Below are 19,844 nucleotides of genomic sequence, written 5' to 3'. Positions count from 1 at the left end.
CAGCGAATGTGTAGCTGAGGAACTGCTGCAGGGGTTAGGATTCCCATTTTTCAATCATTGGGATCTCTTCAGGGATAGAAATGACCTATATAAGAGGGACCTGACTTGGAAGGGGACCGATATTCTTGTGGGGAAATTTGCTAGCAGTATGCTGAAGGTTTTAAATTAGTAAGGTGGATGGTGGGAACTAACAAGATAGTGAGAAAAGAGAAGTGTTTGAGGTGAGATGCTGTGAGCAATTCTCGGGGTCAAGGCAGACAACAGTTTGGCAAGAGCAAAGTAAGAACGTTAAACTGCATTTACTTCGATGGAAGAGGCCTGACATGTGAGACAGATGAACATAGGGCATAGATGGGAATGTGGGACAAGGATAACATTACCATTACAGAAATGTGGCTCAGGGATGAACAGGACTGACAACTTAATGTTCCAGGATACAGATGTTATAGAATGGATAGACAGAGGAGCAAGAGAGGAGGTGGAGGAGTGTTCTTGGTTAGAAAGAACATTACAGCTGGATGTAGAGAGGATATTTCTTGGAGACTGCCCAGTGAAGTTATATGGATGAAACTTAAAAATAAGAAAGAGGTGATGACCTTGCTGGGATTGTAAAATGGGCCTCCTAATAGTCAGTGGGAAAATTACAAGCGATTCTGCTATCTGTAAGGAAAGAGGATAATGGTAGGGAATTTTAACTTTCCAACCAGAGTTTGGGGTAGTGTTAAGATCTTGGAATGTGGAGAAATTGGTTAAGTCTGTACAAGAAAATATTGTTATTCAATATGTGGATGGACCTACTGGACAGTTCGCAATACTTGACCTTCTGTTGGGAATCAAGGCAGGACAAGTGACTGAGGTGTCTGTAGGGGCACGCTTCAGGGAAAGTGATCATAATTCTATTGGTTTGATAATAATGATGAGAAAGGATAGAATTGATTTAAAAATGAAAGTTTCAAATTGGAGTGTGGCCAGTTTTGATGGTATAAGACTTTGAGAAGTTGGTTGGGGGAGGTTATTCACAGGTAAAGGGACGACTGACAAGTGGGAGGCCTTTAAGAATGAGACAATGAGAGTTCAGTGATGGTATGTTTCTGTTTGTGTGAAGGGCAAGGCATGGGAAAAGCTCAATGATGAGGGAAATTGCAACTCCTGTCCAGAAAACGAAGGGGGCATTCATCAGATATAGACAGCTGGGATTGAGTGAATCCTGAGAAGGGTGTAAGGGCAGTCGGAGTATACTTCACCAGGAAATCATGAGGGAAAAAAGGGGGCATGAAATTGCATGGCAAATAGAATTAAGGAGAATCCGAAAAGATTCTAAAATTATTTTAAGGTTAAAAGAATAACTAAGAAGAGAATACAGCCCTTAAAGATCAAATGAGTTCATCTTACAGAAGAGGAGGTGTTGGGGGTCTTAAAGTAAAAAATGGAAATAAATCCTGGAGAGCTGATTAGGTATTTCTCAGAACTTTGTGGGAAGCTAGGGAAGAGATTCGTGGACCCCTTGCTGAGATATTTGTATCATCGATAATCATAGATGAGATGCCAGAAGACTGGAGAGTGACTAATGTGGCAGCATTATTGAAGAAAGTTGTATGGAAAAGCCAGGGAACCATAAACTGGTGAGCCTTTCACGCCAGAGATGCTGCCAGACCTTCTGAACATTTCCAGCAGTTTCCGTTTTTGTTTCTGATACACAGCATCCACTGCTCTTTCAGTTTTTACTTAGTAGTCAGAGAGCATTACGTTTTGGATTGGAGGCCTGTTAGAACATAACAACATCCAAACATTAGAAATACGATCAGGAGTAGGCCATCTGACCCCACGAGTCTGCTCTGCCTTTCAATATCATCATGGATCATCTTTCAATGGACTAAGATTCCACTTACCCACCCGCTCACTATAACCCTCCATTCCTTTACTGTTAAAAAATCTATTTTACCTTTAAACCATTCAACAGGTTGGCCTCAGCTGCTTCACTAGGCAGGGGATTCCACAGCTTCACAACCCTTTGGGTGAAGATGTTGATCCTCAACTCAGTCCTAAATCTGTTGTCCTTATTTTGAGGTTATGCCCCGTCATTCTAATTTCACCCACCAGTGGAAATAGCCTCCCTGCTTCTGTCTTATCTATCCCATTTATAATTTTACAACCCCCCTCCCACATTGTTCTGAATTCCAATGAGTATAATCCCAGTCTGCTCAATCTCTCCTCACAAGCCAACCCCCTCATTTCCAGAATCAACATAATCAACCTCCTCAGCAAACCCCACCCCAATGCCATCTCATGTAAGGTGATGAAAAGTGTACAGAGTACTCCAGGCATGGTCACACCAGCGCCCTATACAGCTGCAGCAGAAAGTCCTAATTTTAAACTCTATCCACTGCCAATGAAGGACACTATTCCATTTGTCTTCCTAATTAGCTACTGTACTTGCAAACTATACTTTTGTGTTTCATGCACAAGAACAGCCAAGTCCCCCTGCACAGCAGCATTCTGTTTGTTATTATTCCTCCCAAAATGGATGACCTCACGTTTACTAACATTGTACTCCATCTGCCAGACTCTTGCCCACTCACTTAACCTGTCTATATCCTCCTGCACACTTTGCTCTATCACTCATTTAAGTGCCTTCTGCGAACTACAACACACTACACTTGGATCTCTAACTCGAAGCAATCGACCTGAATTGTAAACAATTGCAGTCCCAACACTCATCCCTGAGACACACCACTCGCCACTGATTGCCAACCAGAAAAACACCCATTTATCCCCACGTTTTGCATTCTGTTAGTTAGCCAGTTTTCTGTCCATGCTAATGCATTGCCTGTAACACTGTGCATCTTTATCTTATGCAGCAGCCTTTTGTGCAGCACCTTGCTGAATGCCATTTGGAAATCCAGATCCACCACGTTCACCAGTTCCCCATTGTCTACCACGCTCATTATGACCTCAAAGAATTCCAATTAATCAGTTAAACATGACCTGCCTTTCATGAACCCAAACTTTATTAAATAAATGTGAGGTGCTGCATTTTTGTAAGGCAAACCAGGGCAAGACTTATACAATTAATGGCTGGGCCTTGGGGAGTGTTGCTGAGCAAAGAAACCAAAGGGAGCAGATGCATCATTCTTTGAAAGTGGAGTTGCAGGTAGACAGGGTGGGGAAGAAGGTGTTTGGCATGCTTTCCTTCATTGGTCATAACATTAAGTGTAGGAGTCGAGATGTCATCTCTCAGCTGTACAGAACATTTGTGAGGCCACGTTTAGAATTATTACAGACAAATCTGGCTGACCATTTCTATGAAGGATTTTGTGAAACTTGAGGGGATGTAGAAAAGATTTCCAAGAATGATGCTGGAACTGGAGTGCTTAAGGTATAAGGTGAAGCTGAATAGGCTGGGGCTTTTCTTTTCCCTACAGTGAGAGGAAAGGAGGCTGAGGAGTGGCCTGAACAAGACCCTATAAAACCATGCAGGGCATTGATATGATGAATAGCCAAGGCCTTTTTCCTCGAGTGGGAGAGTCCAAAACTAGAGGACAGCAGATTAAGGTGAGAGGAGAAACGTTTGAAAAGAACCTGAGGGGTAACCTTTTCACGTGTGTGACTGGAAACAGTTGCCAGTGATAGTGGTGGAGGTGGGTTCAATTACTGCATTTAAAAGGCACCTGGATGGGTGTATGAACAGGGAACATTTAGAGAAAGATAGGCCAAATGTTTGGCAAATGGTACTCAGTCAGGTTGGGATATCTGGGCAGTGCAGTTGGACCGAAGGGTCTGTTTCTGTGCCTGATATCTGTATGACTATAATGTTTGTTAAAACTGAAAAGAAGCTCTATTTTTACCACAGCTGAAATACGATGGACTGTTCTTGGGACTCATCTCACAAAGAAAAGGTACACTGGACTGTGAGACAATCCACACGAGGTTTAGTCGACTGATCCTGAGGATGAAGGGACTGTCTTGAGAGTAGAGACTGAGTCGTTTGGGCCTATACTCATTAGAAAATAGAAGATTCAGTGGTGACATTCTGAAACATCTATTATTTTCAGGAAACTTGATGGTGTAAATGCAGAAATGTTTCCCCTTGTGGGAGAGGTTCGGGCCAGTGAGTAAACTCTCTGAATTAGAGGTCACAAATGTCAGGCAGAACAGAATTTTGTCTCCCAGAATGTAGTGAATCTGTGGAATTTGTTTCCATAGAACACTGAAGGCTGAAATGGGCAGGTTTTGATTTGGGAATTGAATCAATGCTTACAGTTAAACGCTGTAAAAATGGAGGTGAGGATTATCAGCTCAGCTATGATGTCATTGTTTGGAAGCCCAAACCCCATTGGCTGAACAGACCGCTTCTGGTTCCCTCTCATTGACCTTTGCTCTAAGTTAGTCTTTTCAGAATTATATAGGTCTCATCTAAATTAACCTCCATGTTTGAAGCCCAGCTGCTTCAATCCCCCCTCATCATGAAAAAAGACAGGGATCATCTTTCTCACTGTTTGGTGGCATTGCATTCTGCCTCTAATGCAGTGACTACATTTATAGTCCTTCAGTTCTGTTAAATATTTGTCAAACACAACCACATCTGTCACAGAAAAGGTTAAAGACAGATCAAAACTACATTTAAACTACCATATCAAGCACACTGTCAGCATGTGTTGCATGGAATACACACACATTGCATAGTAAAGCTCTCTCAGTACTCATCCATTAAACACTGCAAGGGTTGTTCAGAGATGATTTGCTTATGTGTGTGTGTATGTCTGTGCCTGTAAATGATAGTCTACTTGTATAACAAAGTTTCGATGCATAGTGTTGTTCCCTTTTTATTCTGGTGTCAAGCATTTCAAAATCAGAAAGACAGTGGGTAGGAGTTCAAACCCCTTTACACGGCTACATCAAATGTTTTCTGTGATTGTACAGCTCATGTAATGTGCTGGGTAAATCTCCCTCTATATTGTGTTGTCCAATGCAATCATGTCAAATATATTTTGGTTTAGACACAGAGTAGAGCTGCATCCAGGATTCCCTAAAAAACATCCTCCCAGAGTCGATACAGAATAAATTGACCTCTATAATATTAAACCTTCCATGAGATGTGCAGCGTAAGGTTAATTATAGACTAAATATGCATTACATTGAACCATTAAACATTCCTCAGACAAGAATAATAGTGCAGAGATACAATGAAAACACTAACACAGTAAAGTCTTGCAGCCTCATTCCTATCAAGCGTTTCCAGATCACTCAATGCTCAGACAGATTTTTGAGAAAATCTTGTCCTGACTCAAATCTCTCGAAAGAAATGGATGAATTTGGCTGAGAGGCAATGTTGGTGAGGTGTTGGCTTCATGTTATGGGGGAAAACATTGTCCGATTGTGGAGAGGCAAAACAAGGCATCAGAGATAAAGAAAAAAGGGAGATGGCAGGAGGGGAAGAGAGAAAAAGAGACACAGAAATATTAGCTGTGCCAATGTATCTCTTAATTATAGTTTTTTGACTAAACATGACAATTGATACCTCTGTCATTCAACAATCATACAACTTATGTATTAAAAAGTCCGAACATCAATTAGTATTGGAATCCATTGAGTTATTTGCATTTTTTCCACAATTCGTGTGCTGTGCTTGTGGGGAAATATAAATGAGGGTTTTGTGGTTCTGTAATCTATTCTGAGAATTCTATTTCTGTGTTTATTTACATAAATGCTTAATTGGCTTCAAGGAAGTGATGTTGGCAGCAAAGCCAGGTGAATGAAGTGATTTGTTGGTAAGTTTCAAATCGAAACAAGTTTATTTTAAGAATGTTGACCATTTGCAGAAGTGAATAAAAATTTATGAAGCCGAATTGCAACAGATTTTATTTATTTCTGAAAGATAAATAATTTAAAACTTTTATTTAGGTTAACAATTCAGTGCTGAAAATTCTGCAAATTTAGAATATTCACGTGAAATACAGGAACTGCCGCAACAATTACATTTAATTGATATAGTTGTTACGAGGTTTCGTTACACGTATTACTTAATGGTAAGGGTCAGCAATGAGTCCCTATCCCCAACTGCCCATTGAATAGCTTGCTAAAGCCACTTCAGAACACAGTCAATTACTTCCCAGTGGGTCTGGAATCTCATGTCGGCCAGACCATGTAGATGTGACAGATGCATTGTCATTTGTGAACCAGCTGTTTTTGTATTTTTCCATTGACTCGGGTTACATGGTCATCATTTGCCTTCCTTTCTGATTCCAGGATTTCTTTAAATTCAAATTTCACTCAAATGCAAAACGATGATATTCCAAACCCTGGCCATTCAACATCAAACTGGAGTTCGAGAATACTGGTCTCATGATATCGTCACTGTGATCCGAATGTTGGAAATGCACAGAAAGCACAGAAATGCAAGAAATCTGACACTTTACATCATGAACAAATATTGGAGTGGAATACTGGCAAGAACTCTCTTGCTGTTCACAGCAACATCTCAGGAGACTTTGCATCCAATCACCAATCTAAAATCTGTCTGAAGAGCCTGACTCACCGTCATTTGCATTTGTTGAATTCTTCACTGAATTATGAAAGCGTTAGTCACATATCCCAAGAAGGTGGTCATCAGCTCCCTTTTTGAGGCCTGCCATCTTGTTCGGCTAATTATGGTTGATCTTTCTTAAGAAGCTTTATTACAACCAAATGGCTTCTCAGTCGAGACTGTGTTGCTGGAAAAGTACAGCAGGTCAGGCAGCGTCCGAGGAGCAGGAGAATCGACGTTTTGGGCATAAGGCCTTTATTAAGATACCTGATGTAGTTGTTATGCCTGGAACGTTGATTCTCCTGCTCCTTGGATGCTGCCTGACCTGCTGTGCTTTTCCAGCACTACACTCTCAACTCAGATCTCCAGCACCTGCAGTCCTCACTTTCTCCTGATGGGTTTCTTAGTCAGGTTCGGCACAGGAAAGGAACCATCGCCTTTTTGTTGAACAGGTAGGGCAAGCCAGGTAGGAAGGTCGCACATCCTCCTCTGAAGGACAATACTGAACCATGTAACATGCTTCAAAACTTTGGTAGGTCTGTGATTATCATTCATTACTTCAGCAGTTTCATTTCATACTCTTTCATTAATTGAAGCTACTATGGTATAGTTTGATTCTGGAACTTTACTCCAAACCTTTCGATTGCTTATTACATACTCATAATGCCTCCTTAACCACTTTCTCAAACTGTCATGTTAGCTTCAATGATTTTTTTATTGACTCGTGGAACACGGTGGTTGCTTTTAGTTGTTGGTAGGTGTCCTTCAGAAGATGGCAGAAAGCTGCCTTTCTGAAATAGCATGTTCCAAAATGACCTGAGGAAGGGAATTCCAGATTTTGACCCAGTTACAGTAAAAGATCGATGATATATTTCCATGTCAGGATGCTGAGTAGTTTAGAGAGGAGGTTACAGTGGTGCTGTTCCCATGTATCTGCTGTTCTTATCCATCGAGATGCAAGTGGTAGTGGGAAGGTACTGTGTAAGGAAGTGGCTAAGTTACTGCAGTGCAGTATTTTAGATAGTGCATACGGCAGGTATGCCTGAAGAAGGGCTTATGCCCGAAACATCGATTCTCCTGCTCCTTGATGCTGCCTGACCTGCTGCGCTTTTCTAGCAACACATTTTTCAGCAAATGGCAGGTACTAAGCATCAGATTTGGAGGCAATGGACGCTTGTGGATGTGCTGCTGATCAAGTGGGATGCTTTGTCCTGGACAATGTCTGGCTTCTTGAGTGCAGTTGAAGGTGCTCCTGTCCAGTCAAAGGGCGAGCTGTGCTATTACCCTCCTGACTTCTGTCTCTTAGACAGTCAGTTGGCTTTGCAAGTCAGGAGGGTGAGTTACTCGCTGCAGTATTCCTAGCCTCTGGCCTGCTCTTATATGGAGTGTCCAGCTCAATTTCTAATGAACAATAAAACCCAGGATGTCGATGGTGAGGGATTCCGTGATGGTAACACTATTGAATGTCAAGGGGTTTTGGTTAGATTGTCTCTTATTGTCAATGGTCATTGTCTCGCAGGTTTGTGGTGTGAATGCTATTTGCCACTTGTCAGCTCAAGGCTGGAAATTGTCCAGATTTTGTTGCATTTGAATGTGGACTGAGCAGTCACAAAAAAAATGCTAGATCAATGCAGATTTCACTTCTGACCTTCTGAGGGAGGGAAAGGCATTGCTGAAGCAGCTGAACATGATTGGGCCAAGGACACTTTCTTTAGGAACTCCAACAGAGATTTGCTTTGGCTGAGACAACTGCCCTCGAACAAGCAGAGCCACCTTCCAATGTGTGAGGTCTGACTGCAGGCAGCAGGGAGGTTGTCACCTGATACCCATTGAATCCAGTTTTGCTAGGACTCCATAATATCACACTCTGTCAAATGTGACCTTAATGTGAAGGGCTGTCACTCTTCCCTCATTTCTGGAATTCAGTTCTTTGTCCATGTTTAAATCAACTAGGAGAAAGTGAGGACCACAGATGCTGGAGATCAGAGCTTAAAAATGTGTTGCTGGAAAAGCGCAGCAGGTCAGGCAGCATCAAAGGAGCAGGAGAATCAACGTTTCGGGCATAAGCCCTTCTTCAGGAATCAGGCTTCAGAAGGGCTTATTTATGTCCAAAACGTCGATTCTCCTGCTCCTTTGATGCTGCCTGACCTGCTGCGCTTTTCCAGCAACACATTTTTAAGCCATGTTTAAATCAAGTCTGTAATTCAGTCATGAGCTGAGTAGGCCTTGCGTAACCCACATTTTATGTCACTGAGCAGGTTATTACTGAGCTAGTGCTGCTTGATAGCACTGTTGAAAGCACCTTCCTACACCTAACTCATGATTGAGCATGGACTGATGGAGCAGTAATTCGCCACGGTGGTTTGACCTATTTTCTGTGCACAGGACATGCCTGGCCTATTTTCCACATTGTCCATGCCAGTATTGTAGCTATACTGGGAGTGCTTGGCTAGCACAAGTCAGCAGTATTATTGCCAGAATTTTGTCAGGCTCCATAGCATTTGCAGTAACCAGTGCCCCCCGCCCAACAGTGCCTTGATTTCACATGGAGAGAAGCGAATTCCCTGAAGACAGGTATCTGTAATATTGGTGATCTATAGAAGATGCCGAGATGGATCAGACAATTGGCACTTCTGGCTGACGATTGCTGTGAATGCTTCAACCTTAACTTTTGCGCTGATGTGTTGTGCTCTCCAAAGCAGAGCAAGGGGATATCTGTGGAGCTTATTCCTTCAATGAGTTGTTTAATTATCAACTTTAGTTCATGACTTGATGTGGCAGCACTGCAGGCTCAGACCCCAGTTTCCTAAAGTAATGGTCTAGCCACAATATCTCCAGACTATAACTCCAACCCACACTCCATGATGTGGATATGCACAACAGAAGATCGCTTATCCTTTGTATTTGTAGATTCCAACAATGCATCGTATATTCACTTCATTTGTTAGTCTTGAAAATGCTTTACTTCACAGACTTTAGGATAAAGTGTTCTGTTTTCAATTCTTCTCTCCAACAGGCAAGGTCATCGATGTCACACTGGCTTTCCTCCTCATTAATTGCAAAACCAAACGTTTTTCACCTCATCTTTGAACTTACTGATCAAAATTGCTACATTCTTGACTAGATCGTTCATATACGCTGCAAACAGCAAAGGATCCAGCACCAAGTCGTATCGTAAGCCACTGGACACAAGATGTCTTCACAATGACTACCTTCGACCATTACCTTCTGCCAACAAATAAACCTTCGATGCATTTGCCAAACTGCACCAGATCCCATGAACCCTTAGTATATTGAAGATGCAAGATCTGGTCAAAAACCTGATTGAAGTCAAGAAGCATCACATCCACTTTTTACACCCGATGGCACATCTCATTGCCTCTGCGGAAAACAGAATCAACCACTTCCCAGATGGTCTCACTTCCACCAAAGCCCTGCTGAATTTTATTGCTTAAATGTTACAATTCCAACTTTTAATGAATGCTGTCTCTTAGATTTATTTATTACCTTCCCTCAAGCTTTCTACTTTTAAACATAGGTTTATGAGCGAAACTACATATTGTCATTTCGCTCCTTTCACCCGATGATATCTCTTCTTATCTCTCTGACAGATAATTTACTCTAGCTGAAATAATCTCTTCTGCTTCATTCTGGAAAATGGGAATGGAATTGAATACAATGTTGAGACCAACAGCAAACTGTCCGTTTGTTCTTGACACTGTCAGTGTGTGTTCACCCTCAGAGGTAGGAAGACTGTTTGTGCTGATAATACGGAAAGTAGCGCCTGATGTATCATTCTCAGCTGGCGCGCAACTTCCTGTTTCTATGTGCCAGCAGCAAGCCACACATCTCACTTCTGATCAGAAAATAAACCCAGGGGATACAATCTGGCAGAAACATCTGCCAATGTGGCCTAGATCAGGACACAGAGTGTGAAGTGATCACATTGAAGTGACATTTGCAAATCGACCTTTCGATCTCTATTTCACGGTCTGATTCCAGGATGTTGTTGGACGAGTCTCAACTATCTAACAAGCTCATTCGATTCACTAACGTCTGGAACACATTGACATGCACCTTTCCATGTCTTTGATCTTGTACTACTTGTTACTCTCTCTTCAGATTTAATGTTCCCAGCTTTTGATTCTGTCTTCTGTATCCATCACCTTCCCACCCAAATACATTCTGTTTGATCTATTTCCTAAATTTTGATCAACTAAACAAATAATACAGTTTAGTACAGACAGGTATGTTGGTGTGTCCGATTAACAGAATCAATATATGGAGAGATCACCTTGGCTGTATCTAAATCTGACCAACATTGAATTCAAATAAACCACAGCACTGTGTGGTTTCAAACCTTGCAAATCTTCTCTCTTTGATAGAGCTTGTTCTAACAGTTAATTCTTGTCTTGATTATTTCAGAAACTATAACTAAAAATTCCTATTTTTAACCAAGTTTCAAATATTATTAAAAGTTGCAGCACTGGCATTTCCTACAGTGAGCGTTGTGGTGTTTAAATGTTCTGGTCAAAATTTGCTTCAAGCAGAAGACTGAACCATTGGTTTCTCCGAGTTCCCAGCCACTGCCCTTGCAGTTCCATAATAACTGCAAGCTATTGATAAGCCCCAGAATGAACAGAATGTCCAGGCCCTGTACACATCCAAACGCCATGATGGAGGCCTCGAAGCCCTCAGTTTCTTCCTGTCACGCCAACCCAAGCAGTACATGCTCAACCTCAACTGCATTTCCTTTCAATCCTCCCACTTCCTCCAAACCAAAGGGGTAGCCATGGACCCCAACTATGCCTGCCTCTTCGTCAGATATGTGGAACCGTCAATCTTCCACAGCTACACCGGTATCATTGCCCACCTTTACCACAGCTACATTGATGACTGTATCAATGCCACCTCATGCAACCACTAGGAGGTTGAACAGTTCATTAACTTTACGAAAACCTTCCACCCTGACCTAAACTTTACAGGGACCATCTCGGACACCTCCCTCCCTTTCCTAGACCTCTCCATCTCTATCTCCAGTGACCAACTAAACATTTACTACAAGCCCACTGACTCCCACAGCTACCTGGACTACACCTCCTCCCACCCGACCTCAGGTAAAAATGCCATCCTTTATTCTCAATTCCTCTGCCTCCACCGCATCTGCTCCCAGGAGGTCCAGTTCCACCATAAAACATCCCAGATCCTTTATCAAAGAATGCAATTTCCCCTCCCACGTGGTCGATGATGCCTTGAACCCCATCCCTCCAATCGCAACAGGGAGCCCTCCTGGTCCTCATCTTCCACCGCACCAACCTTGCATACATCATATCATCCTCTGCTGCTTCCACCACTGTAAACAGACCCCATCACTCAGGGTATATTTCCCTCCCTACACCTATCTGCATTCCGGAGACACCATTCCCTCCACGACTCCCTCGTCAGGTCCATGCCCCCCACCAGCCCACTCCCCACCCCTGTCACCTTCCCCTGTCACCACAGGAAGTGCAAAACCTGCGCCCACACCTCCCCCTCACCTCCGACAAGGCCCCAAATGATCCTTCCACATCCCACAGAAACTTATCTATACTTCCACAAATGTCATCCACTGTGTCTGTTCCACCCGATGTGGTCTCCTCTGCATCAGGGAGACAGGACACTAACTTGCGGATCATTTCAGAGAACATCTCTGGGACACCCGTGCCAACCAACCCCACGGCCCCGTGGCTGAACACTTTAACTCCCCCTCCCACTCCACCAAGAACAGCCGGTCATATTCCTGTTCAATTCCAATGAATAAATACAAAATAACCGAGTCTGAATTTGGGATGATATTAATAGGATTTATTTCAATCTAAGCATGAACAGATTATTTTGACTTAACAGGTGGAGAGATTCACTTCCTGAAAAAGCAGCTCAAGTGATATAAGCTGGCACCAAACCGAGTTTGGTCAATACTGAGGCAAAAGTACAGCATCCAGTCTTGAGTGAAATAAATAAAGAAACTATCTTAACCCCAGAACAAGATAGAGTGTATTAAATATGAACAAAGACTCGAGTATTTTAGGATATAGTAGAAAAGTAATTTATAGTATATTGAAATGCAAACAGAGATGTGAAGTCTCTACATTCTTCCTAGCTAAATTAATCATTTCAGAAATGCCTTTGTTAATTTTCATGTATCACTCGTCGGTCCATTCAACGAACCTTGCGAGGTCCTTGTTAAATTCTGAACCATCAGGCGATGGTTCACAGTGGTTGCGAGTTTCATGTTACAGCAAATTGTGATGTTGTCCACTGTATGCCAATGTCTTAGTTAAAAATTTGAAGCAATCACAGCTCCAAACATTTACAAAATATCACTATGGATCTTCCTTGAGTCCAAAAAAAATCCCTTTGATCAATGATTTCTAAAATTTGTTCCCATATCTTTTTTTGAAGGACGTTTTCAAATAACTTGAAGTGCAAATGGTTCACATCAGTCGGAATACAGTAACATTTCATGTGTTACCCCACACAAAAAAAATCAAGCAATTTTGTTATCACGAGTTGTTCTAAGCAAGTCTAGGATGGACTGTTTTATCAAACAAAATCATTTCCAATGTTGTGAGGGCTCGTCTATCTTCTGTGCAATGGTCTGAATTTTGTATCTGAATGCAGATGTAACTGGCTGCTCTGGGTAAAAGTACAGTTTGTGCCTTTCACATTGTTAATGTATATTGCTGACTTTAGTTGAATAAAGTGATGTTGTCCCAGGCATCGTCTGGCACCATTAATTAGACCATTAATTTCCACATTGCTAGCCGGAGAGTCAGGTGGAGTTTATTAATATCATTGAACCGAAGGCTTGGAATATTTCCGGGATGAATCATGTGAATTAGAGCCTCTGAATGAGACAAAGTAGGAAAGATGAATTGAGGAAAGATGAAGTTTTCACGACAGAGAGAGATCACTTCGCCCATCACACCTGTATCATGTGAAAACAGAACCTTCCAGCCAACACCCACTTTATAGCATGTTGTCCATAACCCTGCAGGTGATAGCACTTGAAGTAAACATTCGGGAACATTGTGTAGGGTCTAATCCATTATCAACATAGATATGATCTCCAATACTGTAAATCCTGGCTTATGGGGAAAAAAGTAGGGGCAGAACGCCCATTTCTAAACGTTGTTTCTCAGGACGTTTTGACAATTCTTGACTTAATATCATTGTAAACTGACATGAAAAAAATGTAGACATGTTCCCCAGAAATGCTGACAGCAACATACCTTTACTCAGTCAAGATCAGCAAGATGAATTAAGAAAGTTTTAAAAAATCTTTCTTTTAACTGATTATTGGCAACACGGATTTCACAAAGTGAAAAGTACAGAAGGGAAGGGTGGAGGGCTGGGTGTGGACGATGTTCACTTGTGAGAAACAAAGCTCACACACTTCAATAATTTCAGTCCGAGACAAAATCTGAATCAGTGGTGCCCTTTACTTTACTCTTGCAAGATGGTGTGATGTCCATGTCCACAAGGCAGGGACACACACACTGAATTCAACTAATACACAATATTTATGTAATTTGGTTTCTATTTTTTTATTTCATTGCTCCTCCCCTGTTTACATCTTCCACTTCCCTAAGACCGGTACCCATTACTCCTGTTTATCTCTTGCCTTATCCAGCCTTGTCTGTGACAAAATGCTTATTTCTGGCCTCACAAGGCTGTTTGACCTCATCCCGCTGTGGCCCATTGTTAGGCATATCCTTTCTTCACTATTATCTATTCCCTCCATCTGTGCCTTCCCCTACCATACTGATCCTTATGACCCTTTTAATTGGGGTTTGTTCCTGTGTTTCAGTAAAAGTGGGAAACAGATGTTTATACCTATTGTTTGTACAGGCGTATCTAGCTTAACTCCCTCCCCTCACAGCATCTTATCTATTCGTCTGTAATATCTACCATTGTTTTGCAGTCACGTTTCATTCTTGCATACAATTTTAGTGAATACAAAAACAATTATGTATTTCCTCCACATCGTTTCCATTCTTGTTGACTCAGCTCTTGGCTGAAACAATTATACACTGGTGTGAGTTCATTTACTTTGTATAAGTAATTAAAATTGCAGAAGTAACACTACTTTACCTCTATCCCACACACTGTTCCCTGATGTCTGGTTGCATTTGTGAGCAACAGGTGAACCTGTGAACCAGATTCAGGATGGTACTGCAGGTATTTCAGCAGATACTGTGTAAACGGAATTCTCCCATAAATCAGCAATGACATGAACATTTATTTTTTATGGTGTTTGAAGCCAAATAAAATTGAACAATATGCTGGGACAAGTTCCTTTCATTTCTTTGAACTAGTATCAAGGGACACTCTCTGTGGACCTGGGGTGGCAGGAGGATCTTTAACAGCAGAATGTGAGGGAACAAAGTTACCGTTGGAAATCCAGATAGACTGGAACTTGTTTCACTGGAGGGTGAGAGTTCGGGGGGTGACCTCATATAAGTTTATAAAGCCATGAGTGGAAAGGTGAATGGCTCTAATTTACATGATTCATCCTGGAAATGTACGAAGCTTTCGTTTCAAAAATATCACATATCAATAAACTCCACCTGATCCTCTGGCGAATGATGTGGAAATTAATGGTCTAATTAATGGTGCCAGACGATGCCTGGGGCAACATCCCTTTATTCAACTAAAGTCAGCAATATACATTAACAATGTGAAAGGCGCCAACTGTACTTTTACCCAGAGCAGCCAGTTTCATCTGCAGTCAGACACAACTTCAAAATTCAGACCATTGCACAGAAGATAGACAAGCCCTCACAACACTGGAAATGATTTTGTTTGATAAAAGAATTCATCGTAGACTTCCTCAGAGCAACTCATGTCAACAAACTTGTTTTTTTTGTGTGTGGGGTCACACACGAAATGTCACTTTAATACGATTGATGTGAACCACTTGCATTTCAGAAGTTATTTGAAAACGTCCATCACATTAGATACGCGAATAAATTTTACAAATCATTGATCAAAGGGGACAATCTTTTTTGGACTCAAGGAAGATCCATAGTAATATTTTGTAAATGTTTGGAGCTGGGATTGTTTTCAATTTTTGACCCAGACATTGTTGTATTTTCCCTATGGTGGGGGATTTCAACAATAGGGAACATGTTTTACAATGAGAGGAGAAAAATTTTTAAAACGATATCAGAGACAACTTTTTACACAGAGAATGGTTTGTGTGTGGGATGATCTGGTGGTGGATACTTACAACCTATAGAAGACATTTGGATAAGTAAATGAATATCAAATGTTTGGAAGGATATGGGCCAAGTACACACAGGTGGGATTAGTTTAGTTTGGGATTATGACTGGCATGGACTGGTTGGACTGAAGTGTCTGTTTCCATGCTGTATCACTCCATGACTCTATGACTATTTATCAATTTTTCTCAATATTAAACAGTACTGTAGTGATCCTCGAATGAACTGTTGATGTTTAGGTTGTGTCTGAGACTCTGCGAATATTTCCTTCAGTGAGAGGAGTGACTAATTCTCCAAGTTTCACAACTGAAAAATAAACTTTTCTCCAGTATTGTTGCTGAGTAGATTTGTTTCTGCAGAGGCAGTGGTTATGGTCTGCAGTTTGCTTTCCACCAACTGGTCAACAGTGAGACAAAATATCTTTGATCCCCTGCAGAAACTCCACCTGCTTCCAGTAAATGAACCTGGAAACTCAAGGACCTTTTCTGCAGTCCGCTTAATTGCTGCCAACTATTGTATCTGGCCGATTAAAGGGAAAATGAATCAACTAAAGTAAAATCCTACCAAACAAACTATATTTTCCCATTTACTCACAATGGATACATTTCACTTGGCATTTCTTCTTTAAAAAGGAAAGTCACTGAATACAGCATTCACTGTATGACTATCAGAATCAGGACAGTGAATGCAGTGACATTCTGGTTAGTTCAGCCTGTTTATTGAGTATCTTTAAAGCTCCTGAATATGAAGTTAATGGATCCAAAATCCCACATTGCAGTAACATTTGTTATCATCTCAAAGTAAATTAACAAACTTGAATTGGTTCAAACTCACATCACTTGGTACACCATTCTCTGATTCATTTATCTCATTAAAACTGAGTGGGCCCTTTATACATGGTTAACACTGGTGTCGTGTAACAGCGAATTTCTGCTTATTTTTATGAGTTAACTGCCCCTGTCAGAGCTATCAGTGAGCAGAGAAATGTACTGTTTATAACCTACATTCGTGGTAATGATTATTGTAATACTCTCTAATTTAACCAAACACTCCTGATGTACCCAGACAGTTACCTGCAATGGTTTAGATGTTGAGGATTTTTTAAAAAAAAGTATGGACTGTCCTGTTCTAGTTCATTAGATGCTCTTTCAAAAGTTTACCTAGGTGTTATGTATCACTGCCAACTCACTTTTTGTTTCTCAGGCACACAGCTTTCCTTTACTATGCATTTTAAAAAATTTGAAAAAAAAGATGCAAGGAGAGACATTCTGCAATGTAAGGAGGTGCTTCTAATCTCCGGGTCCAAACTGTTTAGTGATATCCACTCACATTCTGAACATAATCACTTTAGTCCTGCTCCATATTAGGTTGCCTAAATGGAATTTAGAAACGCAGATTAGAAATGGGATGTTATTTTGTAAAGTGAGAGAGACGTTGAGTGACAGCAAAAATAAAGTCACTCATTTTGTTGGTTAATAATATGATTGAAGTTCTTTTTAGCTTTATCTGCTTGTGGTGGAATGTAGAATCAAAGGGAGTTAACTTCTAATTGAATATTCTGAATATAATCACTTTGGACACGCTCTGTATTCAGTTGCCTAAATTGAATTTTGAAATGTTTAGTATGAATTACATGTTATTTTGTAGTGGGACAGAGACTGGCAGTGTCCTGGGAAAAAAAAACTCAATTGTTTTACTAGCTAGTAATACGTTTGAACTTCGATTTTAGTTTTATCTGTTTGTGAATGAATGTAGAAATAAAGGGAGCTAACTTCCGAATGAATTTATTTTAAAACAAAATACTTGCAACTATCATGTGAAATAGACCTGAAGGTACTCAATTTTACTTCCACCATTTAAAAAAAACACTCCCAAAGAAGCTATTCAGCAAAATAAATATCCCAAGATGTGTATATATCCATGTTTAAGCGTAACCTGGTAAATACATGAGCCCATGTGTTGGGGCTGTGCAAGCTGAGACCAGGATCCAGTCTCAGTCTCCAGCAGGAAACCAACAGGCGGAAGCTGTGAGCCTGCCCTTTCCGATAGCCATATAAATCCTAGGCACTGGACCGTAATTCAACACTCCGGGATCGGCTTTGTTTAGAAAGATCTTGACAGAACCGCTTCCCAGAAGTTATCAGAATGATTGTGTCGACAATTTTTCTCAGTTTATTACTGACTTTCTTATCATGTGAGTGTTTTTTTGTTTAAGTCTGTCTTTGTTGCTGTCTCAATGTTAGTCTACCTCAGGAATGTAAAAGTAATGCTCATGGTTTATTTCTTGTCTTTTTTAAAGGTGTCCAGTCGGAGGTTGTTTTGACCCAGCCAGAGGCAGAGACTGGCCATCCCGGAAGCAGCCTGACACTGACCTGTAAAACCAGCGGGTTCGATCTCAGCAGCAGCTACATGAGCTGGGTCCGCCAGGTTCCCGGCCAGGGTCTGGAGTGGCTGGTTAGCTACTATAGTTCATCCAGCAATAACTATGCACCAGCGATTCAGGGTCGATTTACTGCGTCCAAAGACAATTCAAACAACATTTTCTCGTTGAAAATGACTAACCTGAAGATCGAAGACACCGCCATCTATTACTGTGCAAGAGACCACAGCGAGAGGAACCAGGGCTGAACCCGTTCAAAAACAGCTCGAGGGAACATTTTGTCAATTCCATCATAAACTGATGGTCAGTTTGAGTTTTAAATGCAATTATACCAACTGCGATCTGAAGCAGACCTCAGGCTGCCTCTTACAAAGCTATCAAAGAGGAAATGTACCATTTAAACTAGCAAACTGGTGACACAATGGGACAATGTTTTAGGCATGTCATATGTACTGCTAACACTTCCATCAATTAAATGCTGGGACAAAATATATCTGACAGCTCAGGAAATCACTGCTAATTGTTATGTCAACTATGGCATTCATTCTAAACATGATCAGTGCTAAATGGCTCTTTCAAATGAAAATTGAGACCTAGAGTAAAGAACAGAGAATGAGTGTACTGGTCTACATCATTGTGATACTACAGTGGGTCACAGTGTTGTGCACAGCGACATCCTCATACAATAACCACTGACAAGGATTTATCTCAAATTGGTGATTTCTACCGTGGCAGGAGCGAGAAATAATGTGAGATGCAATTTAAACACAATCCAGTCGTGCTAGTTTGTACAAATGTAGAATTTTTTTCTACCTTCTTCGTGTTGATTGTCAAGTTAAATGCAGACCAAACCTGGAAAAGTATTCCAAGCTTTCAAAATACAATGAATAGTAAAAGCTGAAATAATGCACCAAATCATTTTTCGAGGAGTCTGAATCACTGCTTTCTAGGAAGTGAAGAAATTATTTGCATTTTACAGTTTACAGTCTGTCATAGTATTTGACACAACGTGTCTCACAGTGATATAGCTGGGGTGACACTGCAATTATGATCAATACAAAAACCTATTCAGCCTCCATTGTTTGAATCTAGTCAGTGATTACTTCTACAAACCGTCTTAACTTGCAGTTCGGTATTAGTTCTGTGGGGTTTTATGCCAGTATCACTATTTAATTTGTAAAAGTGTTGGGTAATTATTGATACACCAGTTGGGGATTTTGAGAATCAGCTGATGTGTTACTCTGTGAAGTATAAAACAGTATTAAAATTTATCAAGAATGATCAGAATTCACTCGCGCAATTATGTGATGAAGATTTATCGTGACTTTATTTTGCCTGTGGTTCTGAAAATTTAAAATGATGGTAGATTTTTGATTTGTTTTATGCAGAGCTAGTTATTGTGTGATCCAATCCAGAGAATGTAACACTGTGACTATCTTGATTACTGGGGCCAAGGGACCATGGTGACAGTGACTTCAGGTAAGAACTTTGAACATTCTTAGTGACTTTTTAAAAACTTTCTATTCATGTGACTAATTTCTGAATTAAATGAAACTCAGATTCTGTGCTGAGTTTGGTTTGGTTCGGATTGATTTTTGTTCAGACTGATTATAGACTTCAGTTAAGGCTCAGCAAATAGTTAAAATGGTGATGATGGAGTCATTTGCTCAGTGTATCT

General features: G+C 40.9%; 1 gene segment (V, D, J or C); it reads left to right on the top strand.

Moving 5' to 3' along the window:
- The first annotated feature begins 17,847 nt into the window (after positions 1 to 17,847).
- LOC132806808 (Ig heavy chain V region-like) lies at positions 17,848 to 18,574 on the top strand. The segment is given in 2 exon segments: positions 17,848 to 17,980; positions 18,086 to 18,574. Coding segments are annotated over 2 exon segments (378 nt in total).
- Positions 18,575 to 19,844: the final 1,270 nt, after the last annotated feature.

The sequence above is a fragment of the Hemiscyllium ocellatum genome (assembly GCF_020745735.1).
Source record: "Hemiscyllium ocellatum isolate sHemOce1 chromosome 15 unlocalized genomic scaffold, sHemOce1.pat.X.cur. SUPER_15_unloc_3, whole genome shotgun sequence".
Lineage (NCBI taxonomy): Eukaryota > Metazoa > Chordata > Chondrichthyes > Orectolobiformes > Hemiscylliidae > Hemiscyllium > Hemiscyllium ocellatum.
This window is presented reverse-complemented; position numbering and strand designations above follow the sequence as displayed.